The 19,928-nt window shown below is 53.2% G+C and overlaps 1 protein-coding gene across 1 annotated transcript; it reads left to right on the top strand.

Moving 5' to 3' along the window:
- Window positions 1–754: 754 nt before the first annotated feature.
- C16H16orf95 (chromosome 16 C16orf95 homolog) lies at window positions 755–14,840 on the top strand. Its single transcript, XM_044922235.1, has 7 exons — window positions 755–775; window positions 1,959–2,010; window positions 2,729–2,869; window positions 8,452–8,598; window positions 9,349–9,385; window positions 12,493–12,697; window positions 14,577–14,840. Exons 3-7 carry the CDS (start codon window positions 2,729–2,731, stop codon window positions 14,593–14,595), a joined length of 549 nt encoding a protein of 182 aa, XP_044778170.1. The 5' UTR covers window positions 755–775; window positions 1,959–2,010; the 3' UTR covers window positions 14,596–14,840.
- Window positions 14,841–19,928: the final 5,088 nt, after the last annotated feature.

Genomic DNA, 19,928 nt, shown 5'->3' with positions numbered 1-19,928 from the left:
CCGCGGGCACGAGCCGCGAGTATCACGGTCCGCACGAACACCCTTCGGGGCGGGGCCTCGGTCCCGACAGGAACACCGAGAGGCACACAGCCTCCGGCTCCCCGGACAGGCGCGTCCTGCGTCCTTTCGGAGCCTGCGGGGCAACGGCAGGCAGGCCAGGGCTCGGGCCGCGACGGGGCCCTCCGACGGCCCCAGCCCCAGGGCGCTCGGGAACGACACGAGTCACGACGTGGGCCCACATGCCGGGCGCGCAGCTAAGTCCGCACTTGAGAAAAAGCAACGAGCGGCTTCAGGGCGCCGCGCGGGCTTCTCCCAGCCGGCCGCGGGGCGGAGACACCGCCGCGGCGCCCGCGACTGCCGGCCAGGAAGCGATCCCCGCGCGGAGGGCTCCGCCCCAAGCCCTCCCTGTGACCCACCCACCCCGGGGCCCCCCGCCGCCAGAGGCCAATCAGCCGCCAGATGAGGGCACATGCCTAGAAGGCAGCGCATGATTGGCTAAGCTCGGGCACGGCAGCGGCGCGCGGGGACCATCGGGCCGGAAGGGCGGGGCCTGGGGCGGCAAGCGGACGGAAGGGGTGGGGGCCGCGAATAGGCGGGCTGGCCTCGGGGAGGAGCCACACGCGTGAGGGCCGGCCCTGCTGTCGTCACTCGCCTCACGATGGTCACCACCATCACCACCCCCGCGACCCTGTCGGAGCCGCGGCGGGCACTTCCGGGGGCCCTCGGGTGTCCGTTGGGTCTGTCAGCACGCACTCCCCCGAGCGCGTCGCGGCAGGCAAGTGCGTCCCTGAGCCCCGCTCGCCGGGCCGCGGACGCCGCACCCGGGGCGGCCCCAGCCCCGTCCCTGGGGGGCCCGGGCCCCGGTCGCTCCGGCCCAGCGGTGGCTGGAGCACGTAGGCAGGGCAGAGGGCACGCCTATGCTGACGTAAGCACCGGAGGGCCATTTAGTGTTTCCCGACCTGAGAACGTCAGGGGAGGGTCTCCGGGCTCGGGTCCCCACGCTGGGGACTGTGGTCAGGGACCGTCCGTCCGTCCGTCCGTCCGTCAGCTGCGCTCCCCTGGAGCCAGCACCTCTGGAGGCTGACAGCCTCGACACAGAGGGATCTGCTCTTGCCCTAAATTTGGGCACGAAGCCCCAGAGTGAGTCTCGCCGGGCTGACCCGTGAGCCGCTCTGCTGAGAGCCGGGCGTCAGCTTCGGGGCTGGGGCCTGGGGGCGTCGGACCCGTCTGAAGGGCGGGCACTGAGATGGGGGTGGCCCCCGTCCTTGGCAGCAGCGTGCCACCGCCTCTGTTGGCCAGCATGAGCTGGGCGAGCGGAGCGCAGGGACCTGACACGTAGCCGTGACGAGGCCGGTTACGGTAGAAGGGAAGCACGACAGCGCCGTCCAGTCTTAGGGTTCCCGCGTCACACAGCCCTGAGACTCATCACCGCCAGGGGGACGTGCTCTGCTTTGCGTTCCCCTTAGGCCCCCTGGGGACTGCGTGTGGCCTTCTAGCAACTCGTTCCTGGGGGCGGGGCAGGTGCTGGGGAGGAATAACGGTGGCGGCGCCAAAGGCAGTTCCATTTACCGTACGGTTTCGACAGTCTTTGCCTTCAGTATTCCAAGTAAGCCCGGGGTGCCCTAGGGGGTGTGGTTGGGAAGTTCTCCCCAGGTTGGAGCCTTCCTGTCATTCCCGGAAGGGCCCAGCACAAGGTTAGCTGGAGAGTGGGTGAAGCCGGTAGGTTTGGGAAAGCAGGACTTTACGATAGCCCGACATTCAGGAGCATGCGTCCACCTGCTTCTGTTGTCAGCCCCTGCGCCCCTCTCAGTCTCCGAAGGATGCCCCCTCCCTCCCTGGGGTTTAGTGACGGGAGTCGGTTCCAAGAAAGCTGGCCCAGGTTCTCACCCAGCAGTGCCGCCCCCCCCAATTTACACGAAGCTCAGAACTTTCTAAGCCTTCCTGTTCTTGTTTTCTAGGAAGAGCACGTTTCAAACCTTTGGGAAAGAAGTGTGCCTCATAGATCATTCGGTAAGGAAAGCAAACTCTCAGCAACTTTGCTCCAACTCCGAAAAGGCCATGGGTTTGGGAAAGTGGAGACAGTGGGTGGGTCCACAGCATCTCATGAGGATGTGTCAGACACGGAGTCTGTGGTTCCAGGGCCCATCAGCTGGCCCCCCATATCTCTCTAGGGTCACCCACTGCCTCCCCCACCCCTGGCTCCTGAAGACACTTCAACACAGGGATTCAGGAGGCCTGGGAGAACAGTAGTGCCCCCTAATGTACCTGCTCTGGGCATCAGCTTCTTCACCTGACCCTGGAGAGGATGACTTCCCCGCTGCTTCCTGCATGTTGGCGTGGTGAGGATCACGGGATGGATGTGGAAGCCTTTGTGAATGTAAAGCACTGATGGCAGATTGACATCCAAGGAGAGCAACCCTCTCCCCACCGCAGTCGGTTGTACTCCCCCAGACTTGCCCATGGTAACGCAGCAGGAAGTGGCTGGGAATCCTAGCAGCTGGTCTGCAGGCTCCGCTGGTCCCCCTCTAACTGACTCTGGAGAGTGAGCCATGGTAGCCTGCCTCTTGCTGAGCTGCAGGAGGAGCTGGGGCCCCTGTTCCCTGCCCCTGGACGCCCGGCCTCAACCCTGGCTCTCTCCAAGCATTCACTGACTATTCCAGAGAGTTCCTTGGCTCACATTGCAAACACAGCAGCATGTTTAATTCTGTCTTTTCTGGCTCTTGCTCAGATGTGTCCCGTCCCCAGCACTGTTCATCGAGAGCCCATCTGCTGTGAGTGCCAGGCCAAATTCGGGGGCTGCCTGCCGGTGCCCAGGGTCAAGGCGGCGTTGCCTTACTGGGTTCCTTTGTCCTTGAGACCCCGAAAGCAGGTAGGTGACTTGGACCAGGGCTGCTTCGTCTAGTCCAGGGTTAACTTCAGGGGACCAGTCACCCCTCAAAATCAAAGATGTCATATGTGTGATTTCTTACAATTTCTGGGAGACAGTTTTTGTGTGTTTTTTTTTAAATCCAGTTTTTTTTTTTTTTTTTTTCAAAAACCAGATCTATGGAGTTAAGACTGGCATGTGATAACTGCACATATGTGAAGTGTACAGTTTGCTGAGTCTTGACATAGATATCCATCTGTGAAACCACCACGGCTGCTGAGCTGACGTGCATACACACAACCCTGAAAGGTTTCCTTGTGCCCCTTTGTGACTCCCCCCAGCCTTCCCCGCCCTGCCATCCCCAGGCAACCACTGATCTGTTTCTGTCACCCCAGATCAGCTTGCATTTTCTCAGATTTTATATAAATGGAATCATATAGTAGGTCCTCTTTGGCCTCGTTCACTCAGCATAATTATTTCCGAGCTTCCTCCATGTGGTTGCTGAGTGGTGCTGGGTAATGTCCATCATATGACTGGACCACAGTGCAGCCATTCGTCTAGTGAAGGACATTTGCACCATCTCCACAAGTTTTGTCTATTACAAATAAAGCTGCTGTGGATGTTTGTGTACAAGTCTTTGTATGAACATACCTTCATTTCTCTTGGGCAAATGGCTAGGAGTGGACTTGTTGGATCATGGGGTAAGTGTATGTTTAACTTTTTAAGAAACTGTCAACTGTTTTCCAAAGTGGATGTATCATTTTACGTTCCCACCAGCAGCGTATAAAATTCCAGTTCCCCCATACCCTCAGTAACACGTGGTTTGGTCAGTCTTTTAAATTTTAGCCATCTTAATAGGTGTGCGTCTTGCTCTGGCTTTAGTTTGTATTTGCATAGTAACTGGTGATGCTGAGTGTCTCCTCCATATGCTGTTGCCATCTGCATGTCTTACTTGATATGTGTTCAGATATTTTGCCCATTTAGAAACATTGGGTTGTTTGCTTTTTTTTTTTTTTTTAAATTATGGAGTTTTGAGAGTTCTTTATATATTCTGGATATAATATGAGATATTCAATTTGTAAACATTTCTGCATGTTTTTGACTTGTTCTTTTATTCTCTTACCAGTATTTTTCACAGAGCATAAGTTTTAAATTTTGATGGAGTCCAGTTTATCAATTTGACCTTTTCTGGATCTTGCTTAGGTGTGCTCCTCCCCCAGCACAGTGGTAGGACATGCTTTCTAAGCATTCCTAAAAAATCTTAGCTTACGCCAAGGTCAGAAAGGTTTCTCCTTTATTTTCTTCTGGAAGCGTTATAGTTTACAGTTTGTGTTTAGGTCTGTGATCCATTTTAAGTTAATTTTTGTGTATAGCTTGAGGTATGGGTTGAAGTTCCTTTGCTTTTGTCGTGGGTGTCCAGTTGTTCTAATGCCACCTGTCATAGAGCCCATGCTTTCTCCCCTGGCTGGCCTTTGCAACTTTGCCAGAAACGAGCTGTGCATGTAGCTGTGGGTCTGTTTCCGGACTCCGTTCCTTCTGCTGCTCTCGTTGTCTGCATGCCGCCACGCTGTCTCCATTACTGTGACTTTATAAGGAGCCGTGTGTCCTCCAATGCCGGTTCTCTTTCTTTAAGTTGGTCATTCTAGTTTCCTTGCATTTCCATGTGAGTTTTAGAATCCATCTGCCAGTTTCTACAGAAATGTCCTGCTGGGAGTTTGGTTGGTTTTTTTTTGTGTGTAAATTAGTGTAAAGAGAATGATCATCTTAATAACACTGACTCCTCTGACCCGAGAACGTGGTGACCTCTCTATCCGTGTAGGCCTTTCGTGTTTCTCAGGGGTCGCTTGCAGTCAGCAGTGCACGGGTCTGACATACCTTCTGTCACATTGATCCGTGAGTTTTTCATAGCTTTGATGACATCATTTTAAAAATTCGGTTTATGATTGTTCATTGCTAGTATTTAGAAATACCACTGATTTTTGTATTTTGATCTTGCAGTCTACAATAATGGTTACCTCCTTTATTCTCGTAGCTCTTTTTGTAGATTCCATCAGATTTTCTACGTAGATGATCATGTCATCTGCAGAGAGAGATGATTTCATTCCTTCCTTTACAGTTTGGATGCCTTTTATTTTTCTTGCCTGATACCCTGGCTAGAACTTCCAGTACACTGTTGAGTGGAGTGGGGAGACAAGACGTCCTTGTCTTCTTCCTCATCTTAGAGGGACAGCATTCAGGTTTTCACCATGAAGTAGGATGTTAGCTGTTGGTTTAGATGCCCTGCATCAGGCTGAGGGAGTTCTGGCTATTCCTAGTTTGCTGAGAGGTTTTATCCAAAATGAACATTGGATTTTTTCTGTCTATTGAGATTATCACTTTTTTTCGTTTGTTAATATGATGGATTGCATTGGTGGATTTTCAAAAGTTACACCATTTCCTAGGAGAAACCCCCTTTAATCATGATGCATTCTCCTTCGTATATTTGATTAGAAGTTTTGCGTGTTTATTCATGAGGGATATTGATCTGCATTGTCCTTGTTTGCCTTTGTATTTGGGTAACGCTGGCCTGGTACAATGAGTTGAGAAGTATTCTCTTATTTTCAGTTTTTTGAAGACTTTGTGTAGAATTGGTATCATTTCTTCCTTTAATGTTTGGTAGGATTTACCACTGAAGCCATGTGGGACAGAGCTTCCTTTGTGGGAAGGGTTTTAACTACAAGTTTAATTTTTCCGTAGATACAGAGTTATTTCGGTTATCTGCTTCTTATTTAGCAAGCTTTAAGGAATTTACCCATTACATCATTGTCAAATTTATTGGCATGATGTTATTCATAATATTTTCCAATTACTCTTTTAATATCGGTAGAATCTGTAGTGAGGCCATCTCTCTCATTTCTTGTTTTTTAGTAGACTTTCAAAGGGGTCACTGGCTTCAAGATGACTGAGTCATGTTCTAGGCGGTGATGACGGCCTTAGTCCCTCCTGTTGGTCACTGTATCATTTGAAAGTTGGGCAGGGTAGATATTATTGTACCCCTCTAAAAGATGGGCAGACTGAGGTCCAGAGTGGGGCAGGCTTTTCTAAGGTTACACAGTCAGTTCATAGCACACGAGGGATTAGAATCCAGGATTCTCCCCACTGAGTTGTGCTGCTGGCGTCAGGGAGGCGGTGGCCCTAAGCAGGATGGAAGGAATACAAAGGTCGCGGTGCCTAGCCTGTCTCATGTTTTCCGGCTGGTCTCCCCGCCTCCGTCCTCTCTAGCTCTGGCTGTCCGTGTTCTGATCGGCAGCCCCAAGAGCTTTTAAAGCTGTGCCTCTGGTGCTGTCACTCCCGTAGCTCCCGCTTCTGAGTGCAGAACAAAGTCCCAGACACAGTTCCTGGGGTCCTTCCTGGTCGTGCCCCCGCCTGGCTCCAGCCTCCTTTCCACTTGCCCCTCAGGCTTCTGTTCCAACAGAGGGAAGGGTTAGGTGCAGGTAACAGGAAACTGACCCACAGTGGGTTCATCCAGTCTTGGTAGAGAGAGGACCCTTCTAGGATTGGCTTTATGGCTGAACAGTGTGTTTAAGGACCAGAGTCTTTTTATCCTTTACGCGTAGTGTTGGCGCTGTCATCTTTAGTGTTTCGAGATGGTGGCCATGGGTCTCTTTTTTACACCGTGATACACATGGCAGAAGGTGAGCCTTTCTGGGGTCCTCCTTTTCTCAGGGGAGGCATAGAAGGCTTACCTTCCCATTCTGCGCTCTCATCAGGGATAAAAAAATTCCCAGACGCCCCAGCCAACTTCTCTTTTGTCTTTTTGTCCTCACCTCCAGACTCATTCCTGGCAAAGCCCTGACTGGCTGGTGCTGCTCCCTTGGGACTGGGCACTTGGCCCCTTGAGTAAAGCTGGGTTCTTTTAACAAGGGGGGCTGGGGAATGATTGCTGCGGGGGGCAGCCCATAGGGTGTGCCTGGGAAGTTCGTTCTGTCCACATCCTGAGGGCTCTCCAACAGGCACATGCTGCTCTGCTGCCTTCTCCACCTAGCCGGCCCCTGCGGCGCAGCTCAGTGATGCTTCCCAGGCAGACTTTCCCGGCCTGGAGTTTCTCCCCACTCCTGCTCCCCCGCATCCTGGCATTTATTCTGTCAGCGGACAGTGCTGCATAGTGAACTGCTGTGGGCAGGACGGGTCTTTGCTCCTAGCGCCGTGCATGCTCAGAGAGTGTGCTCAGCCAGCGCTTGGTGGATGGGGCAGAACCGGCCCGAGTATGCCTGTCCTGTTGGGCAGTGCCATGTTGGCAGGAGGTGGGGGGGGGGGACGGAGTTTCCTGGGTTCTCCAGAACCCCTCCATCTCTTCCTTTGGATGACCCTTCCGCCCCTGGGCCCTCCCCTGTGGGGTCCTGTGCTTTGCAGCATGTCGCACACCTTCTCTGGGCCACTTCTCCTCTGCCTCGGGAAGTCAGCAGGGTCCACTCACAAGTAGGTTTTGTTGTCTTTTCTAACGTGCGACCTGAGTACATGGCGGGAACTTACGCTGGTTCAGGGGGGATACCCTGGCTGCGCCTCCCCCGAGGCTTCCCTGTGCAGCCCGGAGATGTGCTGTGCGTGTGCTCTTTCACTAGCGGCACGTGACACATTGCCCGACTGCCTGCCTTCAAACTGCAGTCCCTGTCATTGTGAGCGGCTCAGCTGGGTGGGCCGGCCCCACCTGCCCCTGATCTAGGGGCCAGTGTGCAGGCCCAGACGTTTAGAGGCCTGTGTGGCCGCTTTGCCTGGCCAGACCTGGCTGCCGTCACTTCCTCCTCGTTCTGTGCGCCAAACCCCTGCATGGCCTAAGCGAAGTCCGGGGGCGGGCTTCACGCTGCCCCTCTGCCAGAACGAACGGGGGTCCCAGGGCAAAGGGCAGGGCTGTGGGGAGGGTAGAGAATGAGACAAGGCCGTGTGGTCCCAACAACTCATGCCCAGGAGTCATAGCACGTAGATTTTCTGTAAAAACTGCACATGGCTGCATACCGGGCCTGTGTGCTACGTTTCCCACTCCACATCATGTCTCTGCATTCATTCACATCAGGACAGACGGGTCTGCCTTGCACTTTCCAAAGCCTGCCCCATTCCCTGTTGTCCCCGTGTCCCTGCCAGACAGGCCCTTGGGCTCTTGGGCCACGACAGCTGTGCTACAGCTACTGTTCTTGTGAGCGTCGTTCTGCAGGTACACATGTGTCCCAGAGTGGAACTGCTGGATCAGACACTGTCCATTTTAGACTCTGACCCATGTTTTCAGAAAGCTTTGTAGCCAAGAACGCTGAGGCTCAGAGAGGCTAAATGTTGTGCCCAGGGGCCACTCCCGGAGGCCTGCAGACTCAAGACAGAGCCACGTCTCCTGACTGTAATTCACGTGTCCCACCATGGCAGCCATGTAGACCTCCCACTGCAGAGGTGCAGGCAGCCCCAGGGAATGTCGTGAAGGGGAGACTGCTCCCTCAGCTGGGTGGTTGGGGTGGGCCTGTGGGAGGTTACAGAAGAGGAGCTCCCCAGGGCCCTGTCCCAGGGCAAAGGTTTCTGGGGTACAACCCCTTTGGACCTTCTCTTCCCTTGCTCTCTGTTAGATCCAAAAGATGGTCCGGTTTCATATCCCCAAAACCTCCGAGGCATGCCCCTGCCCATGCCACCGCTTTGGGGGCCGCCTCCCGATGCCTAGGGATCAGGCCGTGATGCCCTACTGGGTGCCTCAGGTCCTGAGGCCTCACAAGAAGGTAAGAGGGAGGCTCACGGCAGCGAGGCCCCAGAGGGACCCGGAGATGGGGTGGAGGGTGCTGGGTTCTTTCCCCACAGTGGCCTCCACTGGTGTCTGGGCTCTCCTGGAAGGCACAGTGAGTGCAGTGGAGTGTAGGAGGCGGGTGTGTGCAGGGGAGGGCCAGCTCGGTGTCCTGGGGGGGTGCTGGGAGGGTGGGCCGCACGGCTCTCTAAAGGGGGTCTCTCATCACTGCCCCCACCTTTAATGCCGTCTCTCCTGCCTCCTACTCCTTCCTCCTCTTCTGCACATCCCTCACCTTGCCTCAGCGCCCTCTCCAGCTCTCTGGGCATCCTGGCAGGCAGAGGGAGGAGCCGGGAAGGTCCATCGCTCTGAATTTCTGTCCTGGCTTTTCAGCTCTGTCTGGGCGCCTCCAGGGCTCTGGGTTCCAGGGCGGTGACTCCTGGGGTTGCTGGCCAGGTCCAGTCCTCCTCAGCCCCATGGCCCCTTCTCTCCCATGCTTTCTGGGTGTCCTGGGTGGTCGATAGAGGCTTTCTTTCTGCCTTCATCCACTTATCATTTGCTGGTTTTCTCTCATCAAGTAGCAAACTGTCCCCAGAATTAAGACTCAGAGGCCCTTTAAAAGGGGACCATGGCTTGCATTCTGAGCTGGCCACAGCCCTTTTCTGGTTTCCGGCCCAATCCCTGGGCCCACCCTTCTGGTAGACCACCAGGCTGGGCTGACACATCTGCCCCCATTCTTTTCTTTTAGGTGGTGAAAAGGCAGCAGAGTTGTAAAGGCATCCAAGGTAACCGAGCATATGTGTTTCATCCCCTCACTCCCCAAGGAAGGCGGGGTGTCATGGTGGGGATGGGGAGACTTCTCTCATCCCCAGGTATCTGTAAAACAGAGATGGGCATGTGACACACATACCCATCTTTTCTTGCCAGGCGTCGCTAGCCATCTACCATTTTTCCCCAGGGAACCTAGAGAAGCCTTACACTCTACCAGTCTCTCTGCCTTGGTTTTCAAGATGAAGCCAATTTGCAGCCTGGAGTTAGATGGTATCTAAAGTATATTTTCTTTTAGGCTCTAATCTTCCATAGTTTGTGACATTGTGTGTGTGTGTTCTGGCGTATACATACACACATACGCTTATGATCTAGTAAGTGTATTTACTAGTGATACGGTACCTATGCCTACATTTACATATGCAGGACACAATGTATGTTTGTGATGTATTTAGGTATGCACTCATTTTGTGGTACATTTATACATTTATGTATTTGAGAGCTAGTATGCACACGTCCAGGTATTTCTGGCAGACGTGGTCCATACCACGGATACGTATGTTCATGATGCGGTATGTATCTGCAACAAAGCGTGTTTGTGGATTTATGTATCTGTGAGCCGGTATATACTTATGCACTCACGTCAGCCCTTGAGGAGGTGGCATCTCCATCCCCACCTTTATTTTCTTTGTCTCTAAAACAAATGGGTTGGATTGCTCTTGAAGGCCTTGTCCGGCACCGATGGCCAACATGTATGCTTCCTCTGCATTGCACGCGAGCAAAGGAGTGGACATGCTGGGTGGTTCGCATCAGGTCCTCCCCTTGCCCAGCCGTTCCCGTGCTGTGCGTGGTGAGCAGCCCTTGCTGGAATCTGTGAAGGAGGGAATGGATGGATGCCAGGCTGGGGCTTGGTTCTTGTGATGGGCGAGCAGTTGAGCGGCCTGCCCAGAACCCAGGAGCATAGGGCCGGGTGGGAGAGTGCCCAGGAAATGAGTGGCCACCAGCCAGCATGCCCACCTCTTAATGCTGCAAAAATACTATTTTCCCTGATAATAAGAGTTACACAATTAGGAGCAGCACAGATGGACACAGCCTTTGTGGGGGCGGTTTAGAGGCATCTATCAAATTATTTTTTATTGAGATATAATTGACATAGAACATTATATTAGTTTCAGGAGTATGTGTAACGGTTTGATACTTATATTTTTGTGAAATGACCGATACAGTAAGTCTAGTTAACATCTCTCACCTCATATAGTTAACAAACTTTTTTTCTTGTGATGAGAACTTTTAAGATCGACTCTCTTAGCAACTTTCAAATATACAATACAGTGTTATTAACTATGGTCGTGCTGTACGTTAGAGCCCAAGGACTTATTTATTTTATAAGTAGAAGTTTGTACCTTTTGACCACTTCACCCATTTCTCCCATCTGTCAACTTTTGTAATACGCGTCATCTTTACTCCAGCAAGCCCATGTCCAGGTAATGTCTGGTAGACACTCCCACATGCGTGCCTGTCTGCAGCAGCAGTGTCCTTGGCAAGGTGTCCGAAGCAGCTGAACTGTCTCCCAGTGGGAGGATGGACATGCGTGAGGATGTATTTGTAATGTGGCACCTGCCATGTAGAGCACGCAGCCCTTAGGGACGACGGGAGGGAGCCCCAGACACACTGCAGCGAAGAAAAACAAGTTGCTGCAGGCCGTGCAGCTGGACCCCATTCCTGTGGCTCTGAAAAACTGAAGTCCTGTGTGGGTGTGGATGCGGGTTGGTGGTGTGTGTCTGGGCTGACCGAATAGGTGACCTGTGGGGGTGGGGAAGACAGGAGCTCAGGAACTCAAAGAGCACGACTGGGGGCCGTATAATCAACAAAACAGAAAGCAGCATGTTGGCTCCAGTTTGGGGGAGAAGAGCCAGAAATCCCTTTAAGAAAGAAACCACAGTAGGAGGATAAGAACAGTTGGAGAAACTGCTCTTTTAACTGTGTAATCATACATTTGTGGGTTATTTTTATTGGTTGTTTTTGGCTTTGAATCCTCTGCATCTTTAGGAAAAGCTAAAAGCTCGGCTTATTGTTGAATCCTATGCATCAATTTGATACATGTTCAAAAGCTAGTATTAACTTTTCTCCAGTCCTTGTTTAATAGTGCAGGCAATTTATACAAACAACGAGTCAAGCCTTAACCCATTCAGGCCCGAAGATGTTCCCAGGACAGGACTGAGAGCCCGGGTCTCACTGGTACCAGCTCCCCTTGAACTTTGTGTAGAGTGATTTAAAAGTATGATTTAAAAAAAGTTATTTAAAAATATTTCCCTTAGCCTCAAATCCAGATTATTTCCGTTTTAAAGAGAAAAATCTGTATTTTTCATCTTGTATTTTCTTTGTAAAGAGGGGGCTCATCTGCTTTTCTTCCCTATGCTTTTGCAGTAGGATTGTTTAATAAAGAAAATATTGTGTTCTATATTAACCATGCTTTTACACGTTAGTATAATTAGAGTAGTAATGTAGCATATAATATGCCAAATGGAGTATGCGTGTGGTATATGTAATATATAAATATAGTGTAATTTGTAGTCGTAGCATGCTCTAATATAAATAAGTGTAATATAAATAAGATGTGATGTCGGAAGGGTCCCATGTGGACCAAAGCAGATCTCAAAAGCTAGCAACTGGAGTCCCATTTGTGGTTGTGGTTTTTTCAGATACTCCCATAAATCCCATGTTTCCATCACTAAGTTCTACTCATTATCAACTTCTTGCCAGTCTGGTTTCATCTGAGCTTCACCCACTTGTTCCCCCCCCTTGGGAAAAAAACCCAAAAAATTAATGGGAGGCACATCCCAGCTAAATTCTATGTTTTTTCATCCCTAACTAGCTCATCATGTGGCTATAAGGGATAAAGATGCTGTCATGAGCCCCCAGTCAGCCCAGAAATAAGTAGACAGCAGTGTTCTCTTCATCTCCATGGGTGTCGGTCAGCGTCCGCACTCTCGGGGCCGTGACCAGCCTTGCCGGGACACCTGGCATCCTTGCCCTGGGTTCTGGAGGGTTCTCCCCTCTGTGGTGGGCACATGCGGCACTCTGCCCCCACTCTGCCCGGGGCCTGACTCGCTTTCTCGCCTAGAACCCGCCCTGGACTTGCGCTCCTGGTACAACCGCTGGCGGATCTGCTGTGACGGGCGCCTCCTCCTCAAGTGGCAGCAGCTCCAGGCCCTTCACCAGCATGAGCCACTGGCCCCAGGGAGGGGAGTGAGCCCCCCGGCCCCCCTCCTGCCCTTCAGCCTCCTGACCCTCCTGCAGGCGGTCCTGAGGGTCGTGGTGGCCATTCGGTGAGCAGGCACAGGGCGGGGGCAGTGGGGGCCCTGGGCCCATCTCACTCCCCGGCCTTTTGGGTCAGGGGCTGGGGGTTTAGTTGAATCCAGGATGGGGGAGAAGTTGGCTGTGGCTGAAGAAAGGGTAAGGAATGGCTGCAGCGGGATCACCATGGTGCTGTTCTCACCGTCCAGAGTTAGTTGCTCACACCCTACGTGGGGATCTTACTCCAGCACACACTTAACGGACAAGCAGTCCAGGCACATCAGAGCTGACGGTGGGGCACTGGGCATCTTGGGGCAGCCTGCCTTTCTTCACCTCGTCCCCGTGGCTGCCACTGGTTCCAGTTTGCACACATTTCCGTCACGTCGAGGTTGAAGGTGGCTGTTAGAGACCGCTTGCCCAGCCACCCCGCTGGGGAGTAAGCACAGCTTCCGGCCTGGGGACCTGCGGCCTCTCCCCCCCGGCCTGGTCCCAGCCATCGAGGCTCCATTTTGGAAGGCCTTTGCCCCAGCCTCGACCCCACCAGCCTCACTCAGGCCTTGTCACTTAGATCCCCACCTAGGCCCTCCTCCAGGGTGTCCCTCCCAACCCCCCGCCTGGGGACAGGCAGGACTGCTTCCTTTGGTCTCGTACTCAGGCTCTTTGATCACAGCTGTGTGCAAGGACATGCAGATACACAAATGCATGTGGATAGAAGATGTGCAAAACTGTATCAGCAGATCAAATTTATATATATTGATTTGTTTGCTTCTTAATCGTCCGTCTTCCTGTAATTGTAAGAGGAATGTACTAGAAAGTGTCCAGTATCTGAAAATGGTTGTTGGTGTCTTCTGTCCAGTGTCCTCGTTGGTGTTGTTCACAGCAGGGGGTTAGCTCTGTCTTTGTCTCTGGTCCTGGCTGGAAGCAGAAGGCCTGCCCCCCTGCTGGTCTGCTCTCCTGGTGTTGGGCACTGGTATTTCCTCTAACCCTGTGATTACAAACGATGCCACAGGGCGCATGCCACAGGGCGAGTGCCCCTGTGGACCTGCAGCCTCTCTGGGGCATGTGCTCTTGGGCAGGGGGCCGGTGGCTCTGGGTGATCTGTGAGCGTGAGTAGGCTCATGAAACCGTGAGATTGTTTCTTCTTTGCTTTGCGTGAAGATTCATCTTTTCTTTGTGTGTGTTTGCCAACTTGACCATCACAGTGAGTTGGACTCCCTGGTGCCCACTCTGGGATGCGTAAGAAGCAGCTCGGCTGTAGATGGTACATGAGGTAGATGGTCAGGGTAGGCCAAAGGGAAGGTGCTAATGACCGTGGAGGAGGTGTTTGCCTCAGAGCCAGGCTCTTGGGCCGAGGTACAGGTGCCAGCTAGATGTCCAGGGGAACTCTCTTGTCTGCGGGGTGCTCTGTGAGATCCCCCAAACTGTTTGACCAGCTTCTCTCGGGAGAAGCTGCCAGCTGCCTGTGGGCTGGCCTGGCAGAGATTTGCTAGAACTGTGAAGGCCTCCGGAGGGGAGGTGAGCTTGAGACTTCCCCAGCAGGGACCCTTGAAGAGTTGTGACAGTCAAACGGGCCTTCTCGATGGGGCCCACTGCAGCCACATCGGGTCCCTTTCACAGCTGCACAAGGCGGGGACTCTCCTTCCCGCCCCGAGGGGGAGAGTGGGCTCTGGGGGCCGAGTGCCTCATCCGACGACCCACGGCTGGAAGTGAGCCAGCTACGACACACCCTGGCGTCGCCTCCCTGTACCCTTTCCTGCCTGGGCTCCTCGGGGACTCAGATGGCGTCCTCCTCCACTGTGGGGGTCCCCCCGCCTTCCAGCCCAGGGAGGCTCCCTACCAGGTCCTGCCAGGGCGGCATGGGCTCAGTGTGGGGCACAGTTCCAAGTAACTGCATTTCTCTTTGCTTTCCAGCCACTTGTTTTGGGTTTGAAGTTGGAGTCTTCAGCCACTGCCGAGAACATCAACGAAAATGTCAGTCATAATCGAGGTCTTTAACGAAAGCCGTCAAGTCAGGAGGAGTCTGTGATAAGCCACCATTTTCTCAGGTCCTATAACTCACACCGGGGTTGGGTCTAAGTTCTTTCTCATCAGGCAGTGCACCGTTGTGCTGTTGCTGCTGTGGATGCGGGTGAGACTCTGGCGAATGCGGCCAATAAATGTTATTTATGAAACTCCCGAGTGGCGCCTGATTGAATGGTGACACTGGTTACGCTTTGTGGAGGGGGCGCGTTCTCCAGCCCGGCGTCCCTGAGGGAGGGGGGCCGCCTCGGTGCCTCTCTTCCCTCTGCCCGGGACAGTGGGCCCACCGGTGACCGGCCGGAGGTGCTGTGGGCACCTGTGTCAGGCGGCTCGCACTTCAGTGAGTTGCATAAAATTAGGGCAGTTGAGGTTTTTTAAACTGAGATGTCATTCACATCATAAAATTCACCTTTTTACAGCATATGATTCAGTGGATTTTGGTGTATTTATATGGTTGTGCAGCCCTCCCCCTGCTGTCTCATTCCAGACCCGTGTGGTCACCCCAAAAAAGAAACCGATCCTGCATCACTCCTTCCCTTCTTGCCCGGCCTCTGGCAGCCACCCACCTGCTTTCTGACTTTTCCTGTGCGTGCAGTCCTATGGCATGTGGGTCTGCTCTGTCTGGCGCCTCTCAGTGCATGTGTAGCCCACATGAGCGCGGCATTCCTTTTTATGTGGGTAACCGGGGCTGCTGGGCCTTTGGGTTGTTTCCGCCTGTCGGCTCACCATCACTCATGCTGCTTTTGTGTAGACCTGTTTGCGTTCTTCTTGGGTCTGCACCTGGGAATGCTGGGGCTTGAGGTAACTCCGTTCTCCACAGTGGAAAACTGCCCCATTTTATATTCACATCCATGCCAGCCAGGCAGACCAGTTTGGGTTTCTCCACATCCTTGCTGACACTTGCTGTTAGCCTTGTTTGGATGATAGCCGTCCTTGTGGGAGTGGAGCAGTGTCTCATCATGGTTTTGATCTGCGTTTCCCTGATGACTAGTGACATTGAGTGTCCTTCCGCATGCTCATCGGCCATTTGTGTGTCTTCTTTGGAGAGATGTTTGTTCAGACTCATTGCGTGTGTTTTAGTTGGATCATCCATTTCTTTCATTGTTGTTGAGTTTGTGTTCTGGCTGTGTTCTGGATGGTAGGTCCTTATCAGATGTATCATTTGCAAGTATTTTTCCCTGCAGGTTGCCTTTTCCCTCTCTTGATGATGACCTTTGAAGTACAGAAGTTTTTAAATTTCCATGAAATCCAGTTTTCTATTTTTTCTTAGGTTGTTTTTTCTTAGGTCAGATGGTCATTTCTCAGGAACCATTTCCTAATCCAGTGTCACAAAGATTTACCTATGTTTTCTCTCTTGCTCTTTTTTTTTTAGATTTTATTTATTTGTCAGAGAGAGCACAAGCAAGGGGGAGCAGCAGGCAGAGGGAGAGGGAGAAGCAGACTCCCCACTGAGCAGGGAGCCCGATGCGGGGCTCGATCCCAGAACCCTGGGATCATGACCTGAGCTGAAGGCAGTCACCCAACCGACTGAACCACCCAGGTGCCCCTACCTATGTTTTCTCATAAGAGATTTATAGTTTACCTCATACATTTGGGGCTTTGATCTATTTTGAGTGAGTTTTGTAACTTTTATATATGGTGTGAGGTACATGCATTTGATGTTCTTTTGCATGTGGATATCCAGTTGTTCCACATAACATTCTTGAAATGATCAAATTATAGAAATGGAGAACAGACTCGTGGCTGCCAGGGGCTCGGGGGTGTGTGGGGGGTGGGAAGGAAGTAGGTGCCATCATCCAAGGACAACATGAGGCATTCTGTGGTGATGGAAACATCTTGTATCTTGACTTTATTGATATTCTGGTTGTGAGATTATGCTACAGTTTTGCAAGATGTTACCAATTGGGGCAAACTGGATGAGGATAACGGGATTTTTCTGTATTATTTCTTGTAAGTCATTGTGAATCCACGATGATCTCAAAATAAAAGTTTAATTAAAGTAGCACAGTTCGCTTTGGAAGATTTTGAGAATACAGAAGAGTACAGAGGAGAAAGTAGAAACCACTGAACCTTCCCCCACCCCCACCCCCGACCCCGACCCCGACCCCGACCCCGACCCCGACCCCGAGTTGACCTCTGTTGCTACCCTGGCAGGAAGGAATGGACGGATTCCCACAGGAACCAGACTTGGGGGTAGGGAATGTGTGAACTGGGGTGGCCACCTTAGAGACGGGAAGAAGACAGAGGTGGGGATCTAGGCTTTGGAGGGCTGAGGATGACGAGGCTGCCATTGGGCCAGGGGCTGGCCCCGTGGGGCATTTGAGTGGGTGGTCCTGGAGGGCCTCCAGGCTTCCCTTGGGGGCATAGTGGTGTTCTCCTAGGGCCCATCTCCACTGGCCTAAGGGTGACACAGCATTGTTCATTCACTCAGCAAATATTTATCGGTGCGTACTGTGTCAGGCATTGGCAGGGGTGAGCGTAAGACGTGCCCCTGGGCTGATGGGATACTGTAATATGGGGACAGTTGCGTAGAGAGTGAAGTACACATGAGCGTGGGGCTGGGAGGGCAGAGGGTGCTCTTGACATCCTGTTCACATTCATTCCCATGTTGCCCCACGGACCCGCAGTTCCTGACTGGTGTTCTCTGGCTGGGGGAGCCAGTGCAGGCACAGACTGCATGTGCTAGGGGGTGACGTCCCCGGGGGGACGCCCTCAGCCAGTTGTGGCTGGGAGCTGTGGTTAAACAGCCAGCCTCCTCCCTGGATGGGACAGCTCTGAGCTGTGTTCTGTACTGTCTCCTGGAGCTCCTTAGCAGGACTGAACCCCACTGCCCTCTGTGCTCACCTTGGTGATGCCCCTTGTCCTGGCTGCTCACCTTCCCAGGCTCACTTCCCCATTCCTTCACAGGCCTCCCTGGATCACCTCTCAATAAAGCACTTGCAGTTAATCCTGGCCTCAGGCTCTGCTTTTCCCGGGGAAACTAATATAAGACAAGGCCTGTGGACCTGTCTTGAGGTCAGGGTAGGTTCCTGGGGGAAGGCGAGTCCTGTTGTCCTGGTGACGAAGGCTGACGACAGTGTGCAGCCGAGGTGCGCAATGTGAGGGCCTGCCCAGGACAGTCCGGAGCATTCTGTCTACATAGGAAGCTTATGCCTAGGAGGGGCAATGACAGGAGGTGGAGTAGGGACCAGACTGCCGGAGGCCTTGGTGGTTTTTTAAAGATCACAGCGGTCACACTGTGTTTGGGAAAAGCACCGTGGCTGAAGCAAGTTGAATGGAGGCCTGCCTGGAGGCTGCAGCAGAGACGCTGGGATGGTGGCAGCGCTTTTGCTCCAGGTGGAGGGTATGTGACCGCTTTGTTCCGAAATCCCCAGACACATTCCCGGGATGACACGCTCCTCTGCGGTGGACTGGCCCAGCCCCCGCACTCCTGCCTGTGTGTGTGTTGTCCTGAAGCTTGACAGGAGGAGCCACGAGAGGGCACTAAGAGCCTCTTGTCTGCAAACCGCTTAGAGAGGCTGGAGGAGCTAGGGAGGTCAGGAGGGGTGGGCCCAGCCTTGTGGGGCCCTCCCTTGACCTGCAGCCAGCCTCCCCTCCTGATTGCTTTCTCCAGGACAGGCCCTGAAATCTGCGACCTTCCAGGCAGAATGTGTTCCAAGGAGTTTAAGGAGTTTTGAGAAGGATGCTCCTATGGCCCTTGGCGCCTCACAGTCAGGGAGCCCAGAGAAACTGCTCCCTCTGCCTCCCCCTCTCCCCTAGCCCCCCCTCTGCTGCCTGCCCCCTCCCTAATGCCCCCCCATCCCCTCCCCGCTGCCTCCCCCCTCCCTCCCGGCCCCCTCCCACCCCTCCCTCACCTCCCTACCACCCAGCTCGTTCTCTCTCCTCCTCTTCTCTTCCATCTGTGTCTCATACCACTCACTGAGCAGTTACCATGCAGCCCAGCTCTGGCTAGTAGAACTTTCTGCAGTGATAGCACGTTCCAGATCTGCACTGTTCAGTGCAGCAGCCCACAAACCACATGTGGCTATTGAACACTTGAGGTATGGTCACTGCAACTGAATTGTAGTTTAATTTAATTCACTTTAAATAGCCATGTGTGCCTAGCGGCTGGCAATGTGAACAGCAAAGATGTGGCCCTTTGACCTGTCCTCAGGCTTCATGGCCTTCTAGAATGTTACTGAGCCTGGTTACAGCGTTTACTGTAGATATGCGGGTCTGCCTCTCACCTTCCTAAATCTTGTTACTGCTCTGAGGGTAAGGGCAGCAGGCTCCCCGGAGCCCCATTTCCACCTCAGGTGCTTGGTATCTCCCAGGCATGCTGAAGGCTCGTGATGGGCTGCCAGGTGGAGCGAGCACTCACCCCTGGCACAGGTGTACAGACCCAGACCCTGAGAGAGAGGTGAGCTGCTGCCCTGCCCAGGCCTCACGGAGCCAGGCCAGCTCCCAGGGGCCTCCGTGGCCTGGAGGCTGTTCCAGACGGGAATGGTGTCTCTGGGTTTTTGGGGAGAAGCCTGTCTGCTGTCTACCTGGAGACCAAGGACACCAAGCCGTCAGAGAATCCGTCCTTTGAAAAAAATCATGCTGGGGAATGTGGCCAAGCCACTGCCGTGAATGAAAGCTGCCACATCCAAGTGACAATGAAACTGCAGAGCACCTCAACGTTTATCCAGAGGGACATCTCCACCGCCCCGTGCCCCCCCAGGCTCTGGCCTGTGTCCTCATCCCTGTCCCAGGCCTCGGTCCCAGCCTGGTGATGGGCGATGGGGGACAACATGCCTTCCAGTACTGTAGGGGTGCGTGTAGAGTGGGGGGAGCCAGGGGACAATGGGACGTGCCTAGGGCAAGGTCTCAGGAGGCAGGGACACTGAAATGGAGGACAGAAGGATGCAGCAAGCAGGGCAGAATGAGCAGAAGGAAAAACAATTCCTGGGAAAATGTCTTGCTCTTTAGAATGCAAATGAAGTCCCCAAACTATTGATGAACATTGGATTTCTAAGATGTGAAAGGATCCCACAAGAGAATGGCAACCTGAGGGAAATCCCCTGAATTCCCTTTCCAGAAAGGTCCTTTACAGCCAACTGAGAGCTGTTCCTTTGCTGTAAACCTGTTTCTCCTGGCTTCCGGAACAATGGTCAGCATCTTCCTGCTGGAAGCGCTTGCTGCGGTTGATGAGTTTCTCCTAGCCCTGGATGGAGCAGAACCTACGGGTTGTTTCGGGGGTGGGATGACTGCTTTCCCATCCAG

This window comes from Neomonachus schauinslandi, chromosome 16 (assembly GCF_002201575.2).
Source record: "Neomonachus schauinslandi chromosome 16, ASM220157v2, whole genome shotgun sequence".
NCBI lineage: Eukaryota > Metazoa > Chordata > Mammalia > Carnivora > Phocidae > Neomonachus > Neomonachus schauinslandi.
The sequence above is the reverse complement of the archived record's forward strand: the minus strand, read 5'-3'. Positions and strand labels throughout refer to the sequence as shown.

Excerpts from the sequence above, each read along its gene's own strand:
- C16H16orf95 (XM_044922235.1), top strand. The coding sequence starts at position 2,729 with ATGTGTCCCGTCCCCAGCACTGTTCATCGAGAGCCCATCTGCTGTGAG. Across the intron at positions 2,870-8,451 it reads CCTTGAGACCCCGAAAGCAG|ATCCAAAAGATGGTCCGGTT; the intron begins GTAGGTGACTTG and ends GCTCTCTGTTAG. Across the intron at positions 9,386-12,492 it reads GAGTTGTAAAGGCATCCAAG|AACCCGCCCTGGACTTGCGC; the intron begins GTAACCGAGCAT and ends TTTCTCGCCTAG.